Source organism: Meriones unguiculatus, chromosome 14 (genome assembly GCF_030254825.1).
Source record: "Meriones unguiculatus strain TT.TT164.6M chromosome 14, Bangor_MerUng_6.1, whole genome shotgun sequence".
Classification (NCBI taxonomy): domain Eukaryota; kingdom Metazoa; phylum Chordata; class Mammalia; order Rodentia; family Muridae; genus Meriones; species Meriones unguiculatus.
In genome coordinates, this window is record NC_083361.1 from 88,834,393 (window position 1) to 88,854,497 (window position 20,105).

Sequence of the window (20,105 nt, forward strand, 5' to 3'; positions counted from 1 at the left end):
GGGGTGGATAGGCGGTCCGGTGGAAACTGCTACCCGGGTTAGAGGAACTGTCTTCTTTCCAGAGAACCCAAGTTCAGTGTCCTCACCCACTCCAGCCGCCTCACACCAGCAATAATAATGCCAACTCCAAGGGAGCCATGCCCTCTTCGCATTTCTGAAGGTACCTACACATGTAGGAGACATGCGTACAAGTAAACAACAAAAAAAAATACATTGTCTCAACTTGGAAATTGGTGGCTGGGTTAAAAGAAACCACAGCAGCCCTTTGAATCTAGATCTAAATATGATTTAATTACTGTAAGACTGTGTGAGAGGGGACAGGTTTCAGCTGTTTGGACCATGCCAGGCAGGTAGAGCCCCAGAAAAATGTAATCTCTCCAGGAGTTATTTATTAATATTGAAGACTGACTGGGCTGTGTTAGGTTTGTACCATTTAACAAAAACAATCACCCTCTCAATCTCTGTCAGTCTCCCAGTCTCTCTCTCTCTCTCTCTCTCTCTCTCTCTCTCTCTCTCTCTCTCACACACACACTGTTGTTTTGGGGTTTTTTCCTAGTTGCAGGTAGTTACAGGTGGCTTCAAACTATCCAATGCAGCTTCTAGGAACTGGACTTGGGTCCTCTGCAAGAACAGTGTGGTGGCCTCCATTGGTCCATAGGAAGTGGCACTATTAGGAGGTGTGGCCTCTTGGAGTAGCTGTGGCCTTGTTAAAGGAAGTGTGTTCACGGAGACACAGACAGACATACACAGAGACACTGTGGGAAACTAAATCTGGGTCCACTGCAATGTGTTACAATATCAGTATTTGTTCTGGCAATTCACATATAGATTTTAATTAGTTTTTCTTAACTTCTAAAATTTTATATATAAGAATTATCAAAATAGATATGCCATCTTCTCCCTTGAAAAGAACTCCACTAATTTGTAACTGTCATGAAAAGCCAACCAAAACCTAAGTTGCCTTTTCTAAAACTTAAATTCTGATCCAAGGTGTTTAGCAGAACAAAGTAACAAAAACCAATGGCATTTTGTGAGGAACCATGGTCTGAGAATTAACATTTTGCCATCAGTTACCTGAAGTTAAAACAATTAGCTACGAGTAGATAAAATAAGAGCACAGGGATGTAAATATGGGTTTACACATCTGTAAACAATGATGAGACCCTTTGACTCCATGTTCGTATTTGCTGGAGTCAGAGGTTCAAAACTCCCAGTGAATGCTACAAATCACACTGAATTTGCGTGTTGGGAACTAAGGATTAAAGCAGAAACTAATTTCTTTGGGCACAGTTATTAGCAGCATGGAACCTAGAAGTAGACCATCTAATTTCAAATCCCGACTCTAGCAGAATGCTTCCTAACTTCAGCTGCATGCGTCCCCCTCCTTGTGTGCTTCAGCTTTCCTCATGCCTAAGTCAGAAATCACAACATGGCTATGGGGAAAGGGACAAGCCTCCCGACAGGTCGTGTAATCCCAGCTGGTCATGCTTAACACTCATTACAGGCAACAATAAACAAACTCAGCAGGTTGTATTTGTGAGTGTGTGTGTGTGTGTGTGTGTGAGTGTGTGTGTGTGTGTGTGTGTGTGTGTGTGTGTGTGAGTGTGTGTGTGTGTGTGTGTGTGTGTGTGTGTGGTGTAATTATAAAGAAGCAGCTGTGATGCTGAACGGGCTCAAGGGAACATGGAGAAAAGTGCAGGTGGGAATAATGGAAATGCCGCATTCTTGTATTTTTAAAATAAAACATAAAATCAACCCTAAAAGGAAAAAGAGGAGATGAATCAATGCAGGCAGCTGTGGCTGCTAACAATCAGTAATCCCAGTGCTCGGGAGGCTGAGGCAGGGGCTCTCCTGCACGTGCGAAGCCATCTCGGCTACCCAGTGAGACCCCCACCTCAAAGCAATATCAGAAAGCTTCTCTTTGCACCTGTGTCCGTCTAAAATCTCATGCCACGCTTCCTTCATAAATGGCAATTTTTTCTAGATGTTAGAGTTTTTCTGCTTGTACTCGATTGGTGCATGGCTGTCGCCCACTGAAGTCCTCCAGGTCCGTTCCAAGCTCTGTGGGTCTGATTCTTAAAATAGTCCTTCAGTGTGGGCAGTGTTTTGTTTTGTTTTTTGTTTTTTTTTTTTTCATAAAACATCAGTAAGATATTTTAATGAAGTAAAACAAAAACCAACCTTCGTCTCATGTTTCTATCCAAAGACACTCAAGACTAATTTTTTCCTGTCTATCCCTTCTAACTGCAACTTTATTTGTGACCATTAATAAAGGCCAGTTTAAAGATTAAAAAAAAAGTTTAAACCTTTTTTAAAAAAGATTAAGCACTCAGGCTAGCAAAAAGGTACTCAATACACACTTTTCTCATATCAAACAAGCTACTCTCTCAGTACAGTGTAACTGCACAGAGTATATACAATACACATGTTCGCAAAGCAAACACTAGGCTCAGAACAGATTTGAGAAAACAGGATATTCACGTTGATTACAATAACTCTAAAAATGATTGTGACGTTGAAAGGGCACTTAGTTTACAAAAAAGCCACAAATATAGATATATGTATGTAATCACCAAGAACCATGGTTTCTGTCAAATACTAAGAGCCAGATACTGGTATATAAAACGTGAAGTTATGACACTGTATACATTTTTTTAGGAAATCAAACAAAACAAAATTTAAGACCATTTTTGTTATTGTAGAAAGTCAAACATGCCAAGTAATTTAGCTATGGCCACTGTCACCAAGTAAAGCGATACTGTGAATGTGATGACAACAACTGGACAAAGCTGGTGAAGTGGGGACTGGCACAGCTGGAGAGAGCAGTACTGTTCTAGGAGAGGGGTAGAGGCTATGGAAACACCCATTCATGTAACTGAATTCACAGTTTCTCCTCAGCAGTGCCCTCTTTGGCCTGTTTCACGGATGCCAGTTCCCCAAGAGTCACAGTGCTCTAACTGGCAGGGCAGGAAGCTTTCCTGAGCTCCGTGCTGCCAGCTACAGGCAAGTATTAAAGCATGCATCAGCTACACGGGACACTCGGCCACTGTCGGGCAGACTGGTGCAGTCTCTTTCTAGGCTGCTTGTATTAGAAAGAGCCCCAGTTTTTAAATGAGGCCAGATTTATATATTACCCTCTAAAATAGTGAGCTACTGTAGCAGCAAATAGGAAATCACAGAAGCAAAACCACAACTTTATTTTTAAAGGTTAATTTGTTACATCAAAGTAACTGTTTTTGCCTTTAAATTTTCTCCCCTCCCCAGACATCTTTTTTCCTATCACTGAATTCTTTGACCTATTACCTCATTCTGACTTTCCTATCACGGCTCTGAAAAAAGATACTTCCTAAGCCTGGAAAAGCTTTAGTTTACTCTTAAAAACGGGAATACAGGAATTTCAAAGTTAAAAAAAAAGTCTGTTATAAAAGTATCTTTCACAAATATATATATTTAAATATTAAAATACCTAAGATTTTTATAAAATGGCTTTTGGAAAGATAGTAGAGGCACAAAGAGGCCACATACCATCCTTCAAGTTGCACGTAAGGTGCCACAAGGTGCCTTAACAAAGAGGCAGGCAGTATCTAGCTGATGCAACAGGAGACACTTGAGTAGCGCCATTGCATCTTTTCTACCCCTCCTCCTCCCCATCTACTCCTTCTGTGCCTCCCCCAGTTCTTCTCAACTTCATGACTGCTATATTATATGAATACATATTCACATATATCCCTGTGTATAATATATATATGTTATATATATATATATATATATATATATATATATATATATATATATCTTTATAATGCAAGCTTCTGAGTCCATTCAGAGCTGCTCACATGTACATGTGTTGATGGCTGATTCTTAGGGTTAGATGACCTAACAGGAAGCTCACTCCTAGAAAAGACTGATCCTCCCTTTCAGCATCCGTTAATTGCCTGCAGTCCTTCGTATAGGGATGGGGTCTTGTGAGATTTCCTACATCCAGGCTCTTAAAATCTCTTTCCTAAAGTGATGCTCAATTCCTTGTCCGGGATCAAGGAGATAAATATTTAATCACTGTGGCCTTTTTTATTTGTTTGTTTGTTTGGTTGGTTTGTAGTAAATCTCTTGATAAAGAAAAAGGTATCATTTGGAAGGAGCCAGATACTAGGCCCAGTATAATGACAGCTGAGTCTGCCTTTTCTTCTCCACCCGTGTGACCCCACACCCTGTCTTGCCAAGGCCTAGGTATTTCATCTTGGACCATTGCTTGGACTCAGGGCAGGAACAGTACATGGGAAGCCCCAGCAGACATGCACTTTCAGTAACATCAACCTATAAGAGTCAGACCTCATCTGAGCTGCTGGATGGAAGGCAGCAAGCTTCTCTGTCCCAGGACAGTCTGTTTGGTGGGTACACCACTGTGGTGCTGGGTAGATTCCAATCAACTCTCGAGGGCTCACAGAAGTCAGGGGTATGGTAAAGTGCGCAACAATTATAGACAATAGGTGGCAGATACTCAAAAACTTAATAAATTATTCTATGACTCAGCAATGCTGCTTCTGGATATACATCCAGCAGAAATGGACTCAGTACATCAAAGAGAGACTTGCAGGCCAGTGTTCATTACAGGACTATCCCAAATGCTAATATATGCAAGAGCCTGGATCGATCAATAAAGAAGTCTGGAATAAGAGGGCTAATATCCAGAATATATAAAAAACTCAATAAGTTAAAAACCAACAAATCAAGTAATCCACTTAAAAATGGGGTATAGAGCTAAAGAGAGAATTCTCAATAGAGGAATATCAAATGGTAGAGAAACAAATAAATATTTAATGTCCTTAGTCACCAGTGAAATGCAAATCAAAACAACCCTGAGATTTCACCTTACACCCATCAGAATGACTAAAATCAAAAACTCAAGTGACAACATATTCTTGGAGAGGATGTGGAGAAAAGATAACCCTCCTCCATTGCTGGTGGGACTGTAAACTTGTATAACCAGTCTGGAAATCAATCTGGCATTTTCTAAGAAAATTAGGCATAGTGCTACCTCAAGATCCAGCTATACTAATCCTAGGCAAATATCCAAAATATGCTCAAGTATACAACAAGGACATTTAGTCAATCATGTTCATAGCAGCTTTATTCATAAAGCCAAAATCTGGAAACAACCCAGATGACCCTCAGTTAAGGAATGGATACAGAAATTACCCATTTACACAATGGAATACTACTCAGCAATTAAAAACAAGGAAATCATGAAATTTGCAGGCAGATGATGGGAACTAGAAAAGATCATCCTGTGTGAGGTATCCCAGAAGCAGAAAGATACACATGGCATATACTCACTTATAAGTGGATATTAGATATATGATATAGGATAAACATACTAAAATCCGTACACCTAAAGAAGCTAAGCAAGAAGGAGGACCCTGGATGAGATGATCAATCCTCATTCAGAAAGGCAAATGGGAGAAAACAGGGAACAGGACAGGAGCCTACCACAGAGGGCCTCTGAAAGATTCTATCCAGGAGGGTATTAAAGCAGACTCACAGCCAAACTTTGGGCAAAATCAGGGAATAAAAGAAAGGGAAGATGAAAGACCTGGAAGGAACAGGAGCTCCACAAGAGCAACAGAACCAAGAAATCTGGGCACAGGGGTCTTTTCTGAGACTGATACTCCAACCAAGGACCTTCCATGGAGATAATCTAGATTCCCTGTACAGATGTAGCCAATGGCAGCTCAGTGTTCAAGTGAGTGGCCTAGTAAGAGGAAAAGGGGCTGTGTGACATGAACTCAGTGACTGGCTCTTTGATCACCTCCCCCTGAGAGGGGAACAGCATTACCAGACCACAGAGGAAGACAATGCAGCCAGTCCTGATGAGACCTGATAGACCAGAGTCAGATGGAAGGGGAGGAGGTCTGCCCCTATCAGTGGACTAGGAGGGGGCATGGGAAGAGAAGAGGGAGGGAGGGTAGGAGTGGGAGGGGCCAAGGGAAGGGACTACAGCTGGGATGCAAAGTGAATAAACTGTAATTTATAAGAGAAAATTAAAGAAGAAATCTGGTATATGTGCACCATGGAGTATTATTTGGCCATAAAAAGAATAAACCCCTGTCATTTGTAATGAAATACATGATGGTAAAGAACATTGTTATTTGAAATAAAGTAAATACAGAAAAAGCAAGGGCTCTAGGTTCTCTCTCATAAGGGTTAAGACAGTCAGGAGGACTGGGAACCTGACCCACTTATAAAGAGTGCCTTCCTTCATGTTTAAAGTATTGGAGAGATCAGGGATACAAGGCACACATCTAAACATAGTAAAGGCGATATACAGCAAGCCTATAGCCAACATCAAACTGAACGGAGAGAAACTTAAATCAATCCCACTGAAATCAGGGACAAGACAAGGCTGCCCACTCTCCCCATATCTCTTCAACATAGTGCTGGAAGTCCTTGCTAGAGCAATAAGACAGTTGAAGGAGATCAAGGGGATACAGATGAGAAAGAAAGAAGTCAAATTATCACTATTTCCAGATGATATGATAGTATACATGAGTGACCCCAAAAACTCTACCAGAGAACTCCTACAGCTGATAAACACCTTCAGCAAAGTGGCCGGATACAAAATTAACTCAAAAAAATCAGTAGCACTCCTGTATACAAAAGACAAAAGGGCTGAGAAATAAATTAGAGAAACAACACCCTTCACAATAGCCACAAATGACATAAAGTACCTTGGTGTAACCCTAACCAAGCAAGTCAAAGACTTGTATGAAAAAAATTTCAAGTCTCTGAAGAAAGAATTAGCAGAAGATATGAGAAGATGGAAAGATCTTCCATGCTCATGGCTTGGCAAGACTAACATAGTAAAAATGGCCATCTTACCAAAAGCAATCTACAGAGTCAATGCAATGCCCATCAAATTACCAACACAATTCTTTACAGACCTGGAAAGAAAAATTCTCAACTTCGTATGGAGAAACAAAAAACCCAGAATCTCCAAAACGATCCTGTACAACAACAGATCATCTGGAGGTATCTCCATCCCTGATCTCAAGCTGTACTATAGAGCAACAGTTATAAAAACTGCATGGTACTGGCATAGAAACAGAATGATGGATCAATGGAACCGAACAGAAGACCCAGAAATAAACCCACACACTTATGGACACCTAATTTTTGACAAAGATGCCAAAACCATACAATGGAAAAAAGATAGCATCTTCAACAAATGGTGCTGGTCCAACTGGATGTGTACATGTAGAAAAATGAAAATAGATCCATACTTATCACCCTGCACAAAACTGAAGTCCAAGTGGATCAAAGACCTCAACATAAAACCAGACACATTAAATCGGCTAGAAAAAAAAAAGTGGGGAATACCCTAGAACTCATTGGTACAGGGGAAAACTTCCTCAACAGAACACCAATAGCACAGGCTCTAAGAGCAACAATCAATAAATGGGACCTCATGAAACTGAAAAGCTTCTGTAAAGCAAAGGACACAGTCATCAAAACAAAGCGACTGCCTACAGATTGGGAAAGAATCATCACCAACCCTTTATCTGACAGAGGACTCATATCCAGTATATATAAAGAACTAAAGAAGCTGAAAAGCAGCGAACCAAGTAATCCACTTAAAAAATGGGGAACAGAGCTAAACAGAGAATTCTCTGTAGAGGAATATCGAATGGCAGAGAAGCACTTAAAGAAATGTTCAACCTCATTAGCCATTAGGGAAATGCAAATCAAAACAACCCTGAGATTTCACCTTACATCCATCAGAATGGCCAAGATCGAAAACTCAAGTGACAACACATGCTGGAGAGGTTGTGGAGAAAGAGGAACCCTTCTGCACTGCTGGTGGGAATGTAAACTTGTACAACCACTCTGGAAATCAATCTGGTGTTTTCTCAGACAACTAGGAATAGTGCTTCCTCAAGATCCAGCCATACCACTCCTAGGCATATACCCAAAAGAGGCACAAAAAGGACGTTTGCTCAACCATGTTTGTAGCAGCTTTATTTGTAATAGCCAGAAGCTGGAAACAGCCCAGATGCCCCTCAACTGAAGAATGGATGCAGAAACTGTGGTACATCTATACAACGGAGTATTAGTCAGCAATGAAAAATAAGGAAATCATGAAATTTGCAGGTAAATGGTGGGACCTGGAAAGGATCATCCTGAGTGAGTTGTCGCAGAAGCAAAAAGACACACACGGTATATACTCACTCATATAAACATACAACAGAATAAACCCACTAAAATCTGTACATCTAACCATACTAAGCAAAAGAGAGGACCCTAACTAAAATGTTCAATCCCCATCCTGAAAGGCAAAGAGGATGGACATCAGAAGAAGAAGAAAACAGGAAACAACCTAGGAACCTGCTACAGAGGGCCTCTGAAAGCCTCTGCCATGTAGACTGTGAAAGCAGATGCTGAGCCTGATGGCCAACTGACAGGCAGAGTGAATGGAATTTTATGTAAGAAGTGGGAAATAGTAAGAGCTGGAGAGGACAGGAACTCCACAAGGAGAGCAACAGAACAAGAAAATTTGAACACAGGGAACTTCCCAGAGACTCATACTCCAACCAAGGACTACTCATGGAGATAACCTAGAACCCTGACAATGCAGCCACTTCTGATGAGAACTGATATACTAAAGATCAGAAAGAAGGAGAGGAGGACCTCCCCTATCAGTGGACTTGGGGAGGGGCATGGCATGCATGTAGAAAGGGGAGGAAGGGTGGGACTGGGAGGGGAGGAGGGAGGGGCTTATGGGGGAATACAAAATGAATAAAGTGTAATTAATAAAAGTCAAATAAAAATTTAAAAAAAAGAGTGCCTTCCTGGCCTGTGTGAGGCCTTAGGTTTGATGCCCAATCAATTTGAACATAAAGTAGAAATAAGACTGGGAAGGGAATAGGAAGGAGGGAAAACAGGAGGTTGGATTTGATGCATGTGTATGGTATTCAGGATGGAAATATCTCCCTGGACTCTGTTATTATGCAGTGACTACATGTTATCAGAAACAGGTGCAGAAGCTATCATAAGAAAACAATTCACTAAGCACTCTCCTAGCCAAGACTTTAAAACTCATCCCAACTGGTGGTCTCTGCCTTTCTGAGGAGCTTCAGGATTCCTCTCACCCAGATGAACATAAAGAAATTAAGATTTATTTTTGTGTAGGTGTATGGGTCTGTGTACATGGAAAGATGGGTGCCCTTGGAGTCCGGCATCAGACCCCGAGAGCTGAGTTACAGGTGGTTGTGAACCACCCACACTACCAAGGATTCTGAAAACCAAACTTGGGTCCTCTGCAAAAGCATACTTAAACGGTGAGCTATTTCTCCAACCTCAAGAAATTTTTTTGTATGAAGGTTATTTTCTTCCTTGGCCTTCCAAAGGTAGAAAAGAGGTGTTGTAGCAGACATCGTCTGCTGCAGACACCCCCTGCAAACATGCCCTCCTGAGTTGTAGGAAATGGTCCCTCCAGGTTGGTCTCATCTTCCCACCGCATGCTGGTCGCTGGCCTCACTGCTCTGAGATTTGGATGGTTATGGAAGGGGAAGGAAAGACTGGATTTGAAAGGCCGCTGCACAGAGTCCCTGACAGGTACATACACACTGCAGCCAGTTTTCCCAGAGAGATAACTCCCTGGAGACTTCTTCCCTTGCCTGGCCGCACTAGAGCATGGATGGTTTTGTGTGTATTGCTACTCTGTGTGAAAACTCTGACTTCGTGGACCATATTTAGTACATACACATGCACAGCTGTACATAGGGTATGCACAGTTTATGCCTTTCTTCAAATACGCAGTTATGCACACATTCATGGGTATGGGTGGGTACTCAAAGTCACGGCCCGCCTGATCACCTACGGGTTGTAACCTAGACATACACAGGTGATGGGAACGATACTCTTGTTTGAGTCTGTGTTTTAAGTCCCTCTTACTACGGTGTTTCTGTATGATACTCCTTCTGCAGGGGAAGCCCTTCCTCCCCCTTCAAAAGTTGACCTGCTTCACTCTGAAAACTTTTCAAGTCTTCTCCTTGAGTGGCTTCCATGCCTCTCCAGACCAGACTAGTAATAAGCCTGCTCATGCAGTTTCACAGATCTTCACCTGTTTTCTTCTGCGTGTTCAGAGTGTGTGTGTGCGTGTGTGTGTGTGTGTGTGTGCGTGTGTGTGTGTGTGTGTGTGTGTGTGTGCATAGGCATGCATGTGCAAGCACCCAAGCACTACTGTGACCAGAGGGCAACCTGGAGTGTAAGGTCCCATCTACCACCTAGTTTCAGAGTCTCCACTGCTGTTTCTCAGCTGTGTACACCAAACCAGCAAGCCATGAGCATCTGAAAGGTGACTTACCTCACCTCACAGCTTCCAGAAGAACTGCTGGGCTTATAGACACTCATGCTACAAATCCAGCTTTTATGTGGCTTTTCAGGATTTGAACCTGGATCCTAACAAGTTTTTATACACTGAGCCATCTCCCTAGTCCCGTCATCATTTTCTTCTGAACTTATCATAGATTATAACCATGAATAAAACATATTTTGTTTGAACAACTGTTGCCAGGATACCATAACCCAATGAGAGTAGAGTTGTGTCTGTTTTTCTCAGTTTGAATTCCTAATACCTAGATGCTAAGCACAGGTCAGCCACTTCATATGAGCTAGAAAATTTAAGAATCCAACTCTCCTGGTGGTTTAAGGTACTTACTGCTTCTCTTGCAGAGGGCCTGAGTTCAGTTCCCAGAACCCACATGAGGTGGCTCCCAACTGCTTCTAAATCCAGTTGCGTGGAATCCGACGTCTTCTTCGGCCCCTATATTGGCACCAGGACATACACTGTATACATATGTTCACAGAACACACACACACACAATGAATCTTTAAAAGGAAAGAAGAGGAGGAAGAATGGAAGGGGAGGAGGAGGAGGAGAGGAGGAATAAATATCACTCTCTGAATCTGTAAGAAATAATAATAAAAAACGGGTGAGGTTGCAGAATTTAAATTATAAGAGTGCATTCCTGCTGCTGTAGCTCTTACCCACTCAGAGATTAATTTTAAGTCTGTGAGACAGCTTTAAGTATAACAAGAAACTGTGTCCTTTCTCTAGCCAGGTAGGTAATAAAGTACATCATAAACAGAGTGTATGATAGCAATTCCTAAATCTGCAAAAAAATCTGAAAAACTTCCAAGACGCCAGGAAATCCAGGGCCTCCTGCTTCAAAGCGTGGCAGCAACGTTTCCTCTCATCCCAAGTGTTTGGCTCCTCCAGCCTCTAACCATTTAGCTTTCTAAGCCCTCCAGAGAAGCAGCCCTGACCACCGGCCCCCTCGTGTCCTGCCCCATGCCTCTTCTAGGAGCCCACAAGAATCAGACTCAGGCAAGAGCTGCACTAGAGGTTTGGTGTAATTGCATCTCGAGATAGGTACACACAGTCGAGGGCCCCTGGTAGGAGAGTGGCAGGCACAGTTGGGTCACACAGAATCCCCACCCTGTTTCTGGCTTGTCGTCTTCCTCATTGACTCCAGAACATTGTCTCCACAGTAAAGAACATCATAGTAATTTGGTTCATAGTGCAGCTGTATTCAGGAATAGGAGAACTAGGGTAATAAGACATGGGGGAAAGGCACAAAGGAAAAGATATGGTCCGGATAACTAGAGCTCCTAAGACTTCCTCAGTTTCTCCACAGCAGCATCTACGTCACCCCCCGTAGCAATGAGGGCCTGAAGGTTAGCTTCAAGATTCAGAAAGCCCATAGCCCGAAGCTGCTCCAGCTGCACCCGGAAGTGAGCCTCCAGTTGTAGCTGCTGGGGGTTGGTGCTAGCTAAGGCCTGCAACACTTGGAGGAAGGGGGTGGAATGGAAACCTAGCTCTGCAGAACCCTGTGCCGAGGAGACCTGAGGAGCTGGGGCTGGGCGGGGATCCTCTGAAGTAACAGCCCCTTCTCTAGATTCTGTACCTCCCGCTACTCCACTCAACCCTGCTAGGCAGGGCATGAACCAGAGTAGGAGACGAGGTGCTTCAGTAGCCAGGATCTGCAGACCCTGCTCAATCTGCAGCAAGGCTTGCGTGACACGGGGATTTGCCATGGCTCCTTGAAGGTGCAACAGCAGTGGTAGCTGCTGGTGTATCTCATTCTGCATTCGAGGGACTTGATTTGTGCCAGCTTGCCTCAGAAGTCTTGGGTAACCCGTGAGAGGCAGCCAAGGAGATTCTGGGCCTCCGGGAGTGGCTGACAGAAGGGAAGATGGTGTAGGAACAACGGGGGATCTGTTGGCAGAATCTCCGATCTGAGAGGGAAGAGTGGGCAGGTTAGTGCTCTGGCCAGGAGAGCCCTTCCCTGCATCGTGCAGGCTTCCCCCTTGTCCAGCACTGTTCTCTGACGAGTGTCTCAAGAAAGCTGGGCAGGAGGACTTTCCCTTGATTGCTACTGACTCTTTGGGGAGAGGCTGGCCTGACCCAGCTTTGTGGGATGAGGGTAAAGTTGGAGGTACTCTATTTGCTGGTAGTGGTGCTTCCTGGCTTGGGCTCGAAGTTGGCACAGTAGTACCCTGCACATAAGGTCCCAGGGACTGGGAAGTCTCGTGTAACTGTTGGAGATAATCGAAGAGTCCTATGTTACCCAGAAAGCTTGGAAGCCTACTTCTACTCTCAGATGCATCCTGGTCCCCAGGCTGCCTTCCTTGTCTGCCACCTGAGACCCCATATGTGGTGGTCCAGGGGTTAGGAAGAGGGTCACAATTCTCTGTCCTTGATGGCTGGCTGCTGGTGGTGGCGGGTACTAGCAGTAGCAGCAGCAGCAAAAGGATTGCCTCCGAACTGCTCCTGCACTGCGTTAAGCATGGGGTCCATAATGTCTGTGTACATGGTACGAAGCACATTGTAGCCGCCAGGGATGCTCTCCAGATTGCTGAGTGCGCGGTCCTGGCTGCGCATCATCTCCTGCATCATGGACGGGTTCCGCAGAAACTCCATCGTCTGCCGCATGATCTCAGGGTTGTTGAGAATATGACCGATCTCAGGGTTCTGCTGGATCAGCTGCTGCATGTGAGGATTGTCGAGAACCAGCTGGCGCACTAGGCCGGTGTTGGACAGCAGACCCTGGATGAAGGGGTCATCGGCGAGCTGAGCAACAAGTTCAGGCACTGAGATGTGCTGCCACATTAGTGATCCTGGCTGGTCGGGGAAGCCACCTGAGGTCAGACCAAGCCCACTGAGGCCTGTGAGGACGCCTAAACTGAAAGGAGACCCGTCCACAGGATACACAGAGCTTGACTGCGGGAGAACGCCAGGATTCGGGCCTGGAGTAGAGGCTGGTGGAGCTGGACACTCAGTGCCTGTGGTCCGACGCTGCATCTTAATGACCAGGTGAACTGTGAGGCCATCTCGCACCCCACACTGTGCCAGCGAGTCAGGATCCTTGAGGATCTTTCCAGCAAAGATTAGAACCAGTTGATTTGGATGTGCCTTAAAGCGGTGCGATATCTCTTCCTTCAGCTGCCGGATGGTGCACGTGTCTACAACTGAGAAATCCTCCTTGTCCTTGGGTGTCTTCACGGTCACCCGGATGAGGTGGGAATCCTGGGCTGGCGCTGGGCTGCCCTGTGGTAGAGCCTCTCCACTTTTGGCCATGGTGGGCAGCAGGAGGCCCAGGTCTGTGGGGACACAGCTGAGGGGATAGGAGTGGAAGACCGAGATCATTCTTTCAAACAATGGTAAAAGTAAAAAAAAAAAAAAAAAAAAAAAAAAAGAGTATAAAGAGGGCCTTGGGTCTAGGGTCAGGGGGAGGTGTAGTGTCCACATAGAATAGACCATTAGGCCACTTGGAAAGGGATGCTTTGAGGAAATTATGGAATTGAAATGTGCTGCTCAGTGGGGAAACACTCAGGACCCAGGGAAATGGTCTGCAGATGATGTAAACGAATGAGGAGCAGGAAAAGGGCCCAGGTGGGGGGATACACACCAGTCTGCTGTGGCCCCGTCCTTTCTCTTAGGCAGGGCTCCAAACCGCCCTCATCTTGCTGCACAGCCACCCTGTAGGCCTTCTGGGTTGGAACCCATTCCATCAGGTCACCTCTGTGACCTCAGCACTGACATCACAGCCTCACACCGTGGGCACTGGGGACTCCAAGGTGATCAGAATCCCTGGAAAACCCAACTCCCCGCTTAACTTCTATCACCTTTATTTCAATTACATATTAAAAATGAGGACCCTGGGCTAGCAATTCCTTCTCAGGCCAACAGCCCTCCTCCATACAACACATACGTGGTGGATGGAGGCCCAGAACAGAGGCTCCATACAAACATACGTGGTGGACGGAGACTTGGAGTAGAGTTGGGTCCCTAAAAAGTTTCCTAGAAACATGTAGTTCCTCAATTAAGAACTGAATTGGGCTGCCCAGACTCGTAGACTTCTTTCTGGAATCTTCATTCTTTTTTCTCTATATTCAATATCCAATGTTGACCAGAATATATAATTTTTACATATTTTCAAAATGTTTGTTGATAGAGTAAGGAGTATGATAGAAGAGTCGAAAATGACTAGAAATTTTTTATATTTGTTTGTTTGTTTCAAGACACAGTTTCTCTGTGTGATAGCCTTGGCTGTCCTAGACTTGCTTTATAGACTAGGCTGGCCTTGAACTCACAGAGATTCACCTGCCTTAGCCTCCTAAGTGCTGGGACTAAAGGCATGCTCCAGCGTGCCCAGCTGGAAATTTTTTAATCTGATGATTTTTTTCTTGTACAGAGGAATGGCCATATAAAGAAACTACATGAAGAAAATCATATGAAATTTAGATCTTATTAATATGATATATTTATTTTATCTAATATATATAAATATGGCAAAGTAGTTAAATATTACAAGTCTAGAGTATAGCGGTGTTTAGATTATTTGAAATATAGACTGACTAGCTACTCAGCTGGACGGTGGTGGCACACACCTTTAATCCCAGTGCTCAGGAGGCAGAGGCAGGCAGATCTCTGCAAGTTCAGGGCCAGCCTGGCCTTCAAAGTGAGTCCAGGGCAGCCAAGGCTACACAGAGAAACCCTGTCTCAAAAAAACCAAAAAAATAAAAAATAAAAATAAAAGACTAACTACTCAATATATAAAAAAACATAGTAAGATGAAAAAATACTAAAGGTTCTGACTGTATCTAGTTAGCACATAAAAGGGACAGACAGAAAAACACTGACTCATACAACATGTGAAAATTTGGTATATTATAATTTAAAGAAGGGACAAAGAAGAAAGAAAGATCAAGGGCCACTGTCAAAGTGAAAGAGTAACCAACACTAAATTTACGATTGACTACAGAATTATCTCTTTTTCTTTGAAAATTTCATGCATTTATACAGTGATCGTATCTACCCATAATTTCCCCTCCCATTCCCCTCAGACAACTCAACACAGCTGAGGGGATAGGAGTGGAAGACCGAGATCATTCTTTCAAACAATGGTAAAAGTAAAAAAAAAAAAAAAAGAGTATAAAGAGGGCCTTGGGTCTAGGGTCAGGGGGAGGTGTAGTGTCCACAGACAACTCTCATCCCCCTTCCACCCTTGTGTACTCTCTTTTGGTTGCTTTTTGTTTGTGTGTTCTGGTTTGTGTTGGTTTGGTTTTTTATAACCTGTTAAGTCCACTTGGTACAGCCTGCTGGCACATTGATTGATCTTGTTGGCTTAATCTTGCACAGCTCTTGTGTAGGTAACTGCAGCTGCAATGAGTTCATGAGAACAATGGCCAGAAGCCATTTTACAGCACCTTCCGGAGGCAGAGGCCAGAGGGCCACAAGTTCTAGGCTAGCCTTGGCTACATACAAAGGCTCATTTCTATCTGTCTGTCTGTCTCTGTATCTATCTGTCTATCTATCTATCACTGTTATATAAACTAAGACAAAATGGAGTAGAGCTATAATTTTTCTTAAACGTTTTTGGTAAGCTGTAGTGGTGAAGCAGGGTCTACAAAGAGTCTCACTAGAAGTGGTGGAAACTTTGTGTTCCTGCCCCCTTTACACATGCTGATGACAGTCAATTTGAGGCAACTGTTTGAATACGTGATCCACAGCCAAACATTAAGTGAAGCTTGGAGAATACTGTGGAAGAGGGGGGAGGAAGAATTGAAGGAGCCAGGGGGATCAAGGATACTACAAGAACACCTACAGAATGAATGAACTTGGGTCCACAGAGGCTCATAGAGACTGAACCACCAAGCAGAGAGCATGCATGGGACAGACCTAGGCCATCAGTAACAGTGCTACAGCTGGGTCCTCATGTGGGACTCCTTAAGCAGGAGCAGGGGCTGTCTCTGACTACATTTCCTAACTTTGGATCCCTTTCTCCTAACTGGGCCTTGTCTGGCCACAATAGAAGATGCTCCTAGTCTTTCTGCAACTTGATATGCCAAGTCTGGTTGATATCCATGGGAGGGCCCCCCCCTTTTCTGAGAAGCAGAGGGGGTGGGTGTGGATGCAGGGAAGGGAGATAGGAGGGAGGGACTGGGAAGGAGGAGGGAAGCTGCGCTCGGGACGTAGATAAATAAAACAATAAAAAAGTTTAAAAGTATACATTTAAAAAGAAAAAGAGTCTGTCCCAAAAACAAAGCTGTGTAGGCACAGTGTTCCGTGGAGTAGTGGGTTGAAAACGATGGGAATCTGCAGCAAAGATGGCAGTACTGTACCTCTGGTTGATAAGGGAAGACAAGTCCCAGTCTAATTCTCGTAATCATGGAACTAGGCTCCATTCAAGAGGCTCCATTATAAATGCCAGCATCTCGTTTACATTTTAAATCCTCCCACCTGGATCTTTCAGGACCTATCTTTACCCTTCTTTCAACTTAAATATGGCTTTGAGAAACATGACTAAATATCACCATGGCTAAATATTTAGGGCTATATGTTTCCCTTTGCTTCATAAGTCTCTCCCACTGCATGTGGCCTATCCCTGTGCCACGAGGTATCTCTATCTAACTGTGTAGCCACATCCTAGCTTACACATGTTTGTTCTCTAACACTTGATCATTACATAAGCAACTGTGATTATCAAGAAGCATACAATGCATGTGTTCGTGTATCTGTAGGTAAAACAAAGACATCAAATACATGTTGATTTCGTGTGGGGGTGGAGGAGAAAGGCAAAATAAATATGGTGATGTTCACAAGTAATTCCAGCACTCAGGCAGCAGAGGCAAATGGACTGTCACAGGTTGAGGGCCGTCTTGGTCTACATCAAAAGTCCCTGTCTCAACAACAACAACAATGAAACCAAGGGAAGCCTCAGATGAAGGCAAATAAGTGTAGCCATTTTATTGACAGATCTTCTAGCCATGACCAGTGATCTAGTATTCAGTTGAGCAAGAATTGATTGATTTCTCCTGTTCCAGGACCTCTCCAGGTTGGAAGCACCAAAAAAGGTACGAAAAGCAGGTGAGTGGTTAAATGGGTCAGCGTGATATAAAGTTGATGGGGAGAAATAATGGTTAGAGTCCCTGAGGTCTCTTGAGTTTCTGAATAGCAGCATTCATGTCACCATCAGTAGCTATGAGAGCTTGTAGATTGGCAGTATAATTCACAAATCCCATGGCCTGGAGACACTCCATCTGTTTCCTGAAATGAACTTCGGGAGCTTGTTGGGATTGGGAAGAGTCTCCAGACAAGGGCTGTAATCTCTGAAGGACTGTTCCAGGTTTGTGGCAGCATTCAGGCCACTGAGGCTCAGCTGTGTCTGGCACATTCCAGGCCCAGGGCATTGGATCAGGGTAGCTACAGCTGGAAGGAGGAAACCAACCTAGACTCCATAGGTAAGATTCAATGCAGGGCAAAAGGACAGGAGCCTCTGTAGCCAAGAGCTGCAGACCGTGTTCAATTTGTAATATTGCTTGTGATGCTTTAGGGTTGGCTAGGGCTGAGAGCAACTCAGAAAGCTGTAATGGCTGCAAGGATGCAGGAGGTTGCTGCCTCCACTGCTCATTAAGTTGGGGCAGATTCATGAGCAGCAGCATCTGTGCTGCAGTGAATGGGTGGTTCCTAAGCAACTGGATCATGCCTCCTGTGATTTGAGCGATGGTCTGCTCGTCTGACTGCTGGAGATCTTCTACACCTTGGTCTGAGCTACCTAAAGAGGTGGTGGTACCCTTACCATCTTCCTGGAGCTCCTTGGTGACTGCGATGCTGGACAAGGCTGGAATCCCAGCTGGCTGCTGAACAGTGCAGACATGGCTTTGGCCTGTGGTGGCAGCTGTGACTGGAGTTCCCCCGGAAGCATGGCTAACATTGTTTGGAGCAGCCTGTGTTGGGTTGGTAGATGGCAATCCACAAGAATCAGCATAAATGACGTGGGCAGTAGGGAATTGGTCCCATTGTTCCTCGGATGGTGATGGAGATAGCAAAGGAGTCTGGACTTGTTCTACTACTTGTCCAGCCAGAAGAGTTGTAACAGAGTTGTCCTCTAAAAGATCATGCATGCCACTGAACATCTGGTCATTGAAATTATCATAGCTCTGGCCCAGGCCATAGGCCTCATTTGGAATCATCTCTAAGCCCACGTATGGCTGTGGGTTCAGTGGATGCTCAAAGTTCTGTGCTGGCCGCCGTATCTGCATTATCTCTCGGATGATGGCAAGGCGCCTGGCCAGCTCTAGAGTCTGGCAGAGGATCTCAGAATTGTCGAGGAGAAGGGAGGCTCCTGGGTTGTGCTGTATCAGTTCTTGTATATCTGGGTATTCTGAATTCAGCTGACCCATATTGGACAACAGTGTCTGGACACAAAGGTTCTCCAACATCTGTGCAATGTGCTCTGGACTCTCCACATCTGGGTTTTGAGTACCCACGTTGGGTGCATCAGATTTCATGAGGAGGGGTGATTCCACTTTAGTCTGACTCATGCCTGCAGATGGGAACACCCTACTGCTATTTCCTTTGGTGCTTCTGTCTTGATGGCAGGGACTGTTGGTTAACAGGTTCCGGAAAGGGTGAGCCAGGGATCTGGAGCCATGCTTGGACTTGATGACCACGTAGATGGTATGGCCATCTCTGATGCCCCTCTGGCTCAGTGTGTCATGGTCTTTGAGGAGGCGGCCCATGAACACCAGTTCCAGTTGCTCTAGCTGGCAGTTAAAGTGAGCAGACAGCCTCTCCTTGAATTGCTTCACTGAGGTGTCATTAGCTACCTCGAAGATGCTCTGGATGTCTGGGGTCTTCACAATCACATGAACGACACCTGGGAGGATATTCCCATGTTCAGGCAGGCCTACATGACACCTGCTCTGAGGCATCCTAGATGTTCGAGAGATGATATGCGGCATAGACCTTACTGAGTAGGCTGCTGAGGAGCAGGCAGAAGCCGAGTTAGAGAGGTGAGGGCAGACAAATGTTCCTGTTGGCCTTCGATGCAGGTGTTGTGCTCTGAGGTCGTAGGTTAGTCTTTCTTGATGCCCTGCAAAAGCATGAATGGGCTGACGCCGGTATTATGCGGTGCTGTGCCCTCACCCCGAGTCTCCAGATGTGGCCCAGCTGAGGCCTGGCGTGGCTACTGACTCACACTTGGCACAAGGTGGGCTAAGTGCTGCTGGCCCTCCACAGCTGCCCCACCCCCAAGAGCATGGCCTGCTCAGAAAAGAAATATTATGATGCAGCTTAAGCCTCACAATATGTCATGATGAAATGGGGATGAATAAATTTGGGAGAGTGGAGATGCCTCTCTTTGTAATAAAGCAAAATAGGACAGTTTCTCAAAAGTGGGGATAAATTTTCCTAGTAAATAATAATAGTAGCAGTAGCAATAAAATGATATGGAATATGCGTTTTTTTTATAGTGTGTGTAAGTCCCCTTTGGAATGATTAGTCTCATTGTATAAAGTGTTGAAACCATTAAAAACATCATTCTGGCCATTAAAAATGGAGTCTGTATCACAGGAAGAATTTGTTAATTTTGCTAATGATCTTGACAAAGTGACCATTAGAAAGGACAATGGAGACCAGATTTGATGGGACACACCTTCAACCCCAGCCCTCTGGAAGCAGAGGCAGGCAGATCTCCGTGGGGAGCCTGGTCTACACAGTGAGTTCCAGGCCAGCCGGTACTACACTGTGAGGCCTTGTCTCA

General features: G+C 44.5%; 2 protein-coding genes across 2 annotated transcripts; both read right to left on the minus strand.

Annotated features, from left to right (window-relative positions):
• Nucleotides 1-11,667: 11,667 nt before the first annotated feature.
• On the minus strand, nucleotides 11,668-13,705 carry Ubqln3 (ubiquilin 3). The gene is given in 2 exon segments (XM_021653175.2): nucleotides 11,668-12,780; nucleotides 12,782-13,705. Coding segments are annotated over 2 exon segments (2,037 nt in total).
• A 3,776-nt stretch (nucleotides 13,706-17,481) lies between these two features.
• Nucleotides 17,482-19,305, minus strand: Ubqlnl (ubiquilin like). The gene has a single exon (XM_021653164.1). It carries the CDS (start codon nucleotides 19,303-19,305, stop codon nucleotides 17,482-17,484), a length of 1,824 nt encoding a protein of 607 aa, XP_021508839.1.
• Nucleotides 19,306-20,105: the final 800 nt, after the last annotated feature.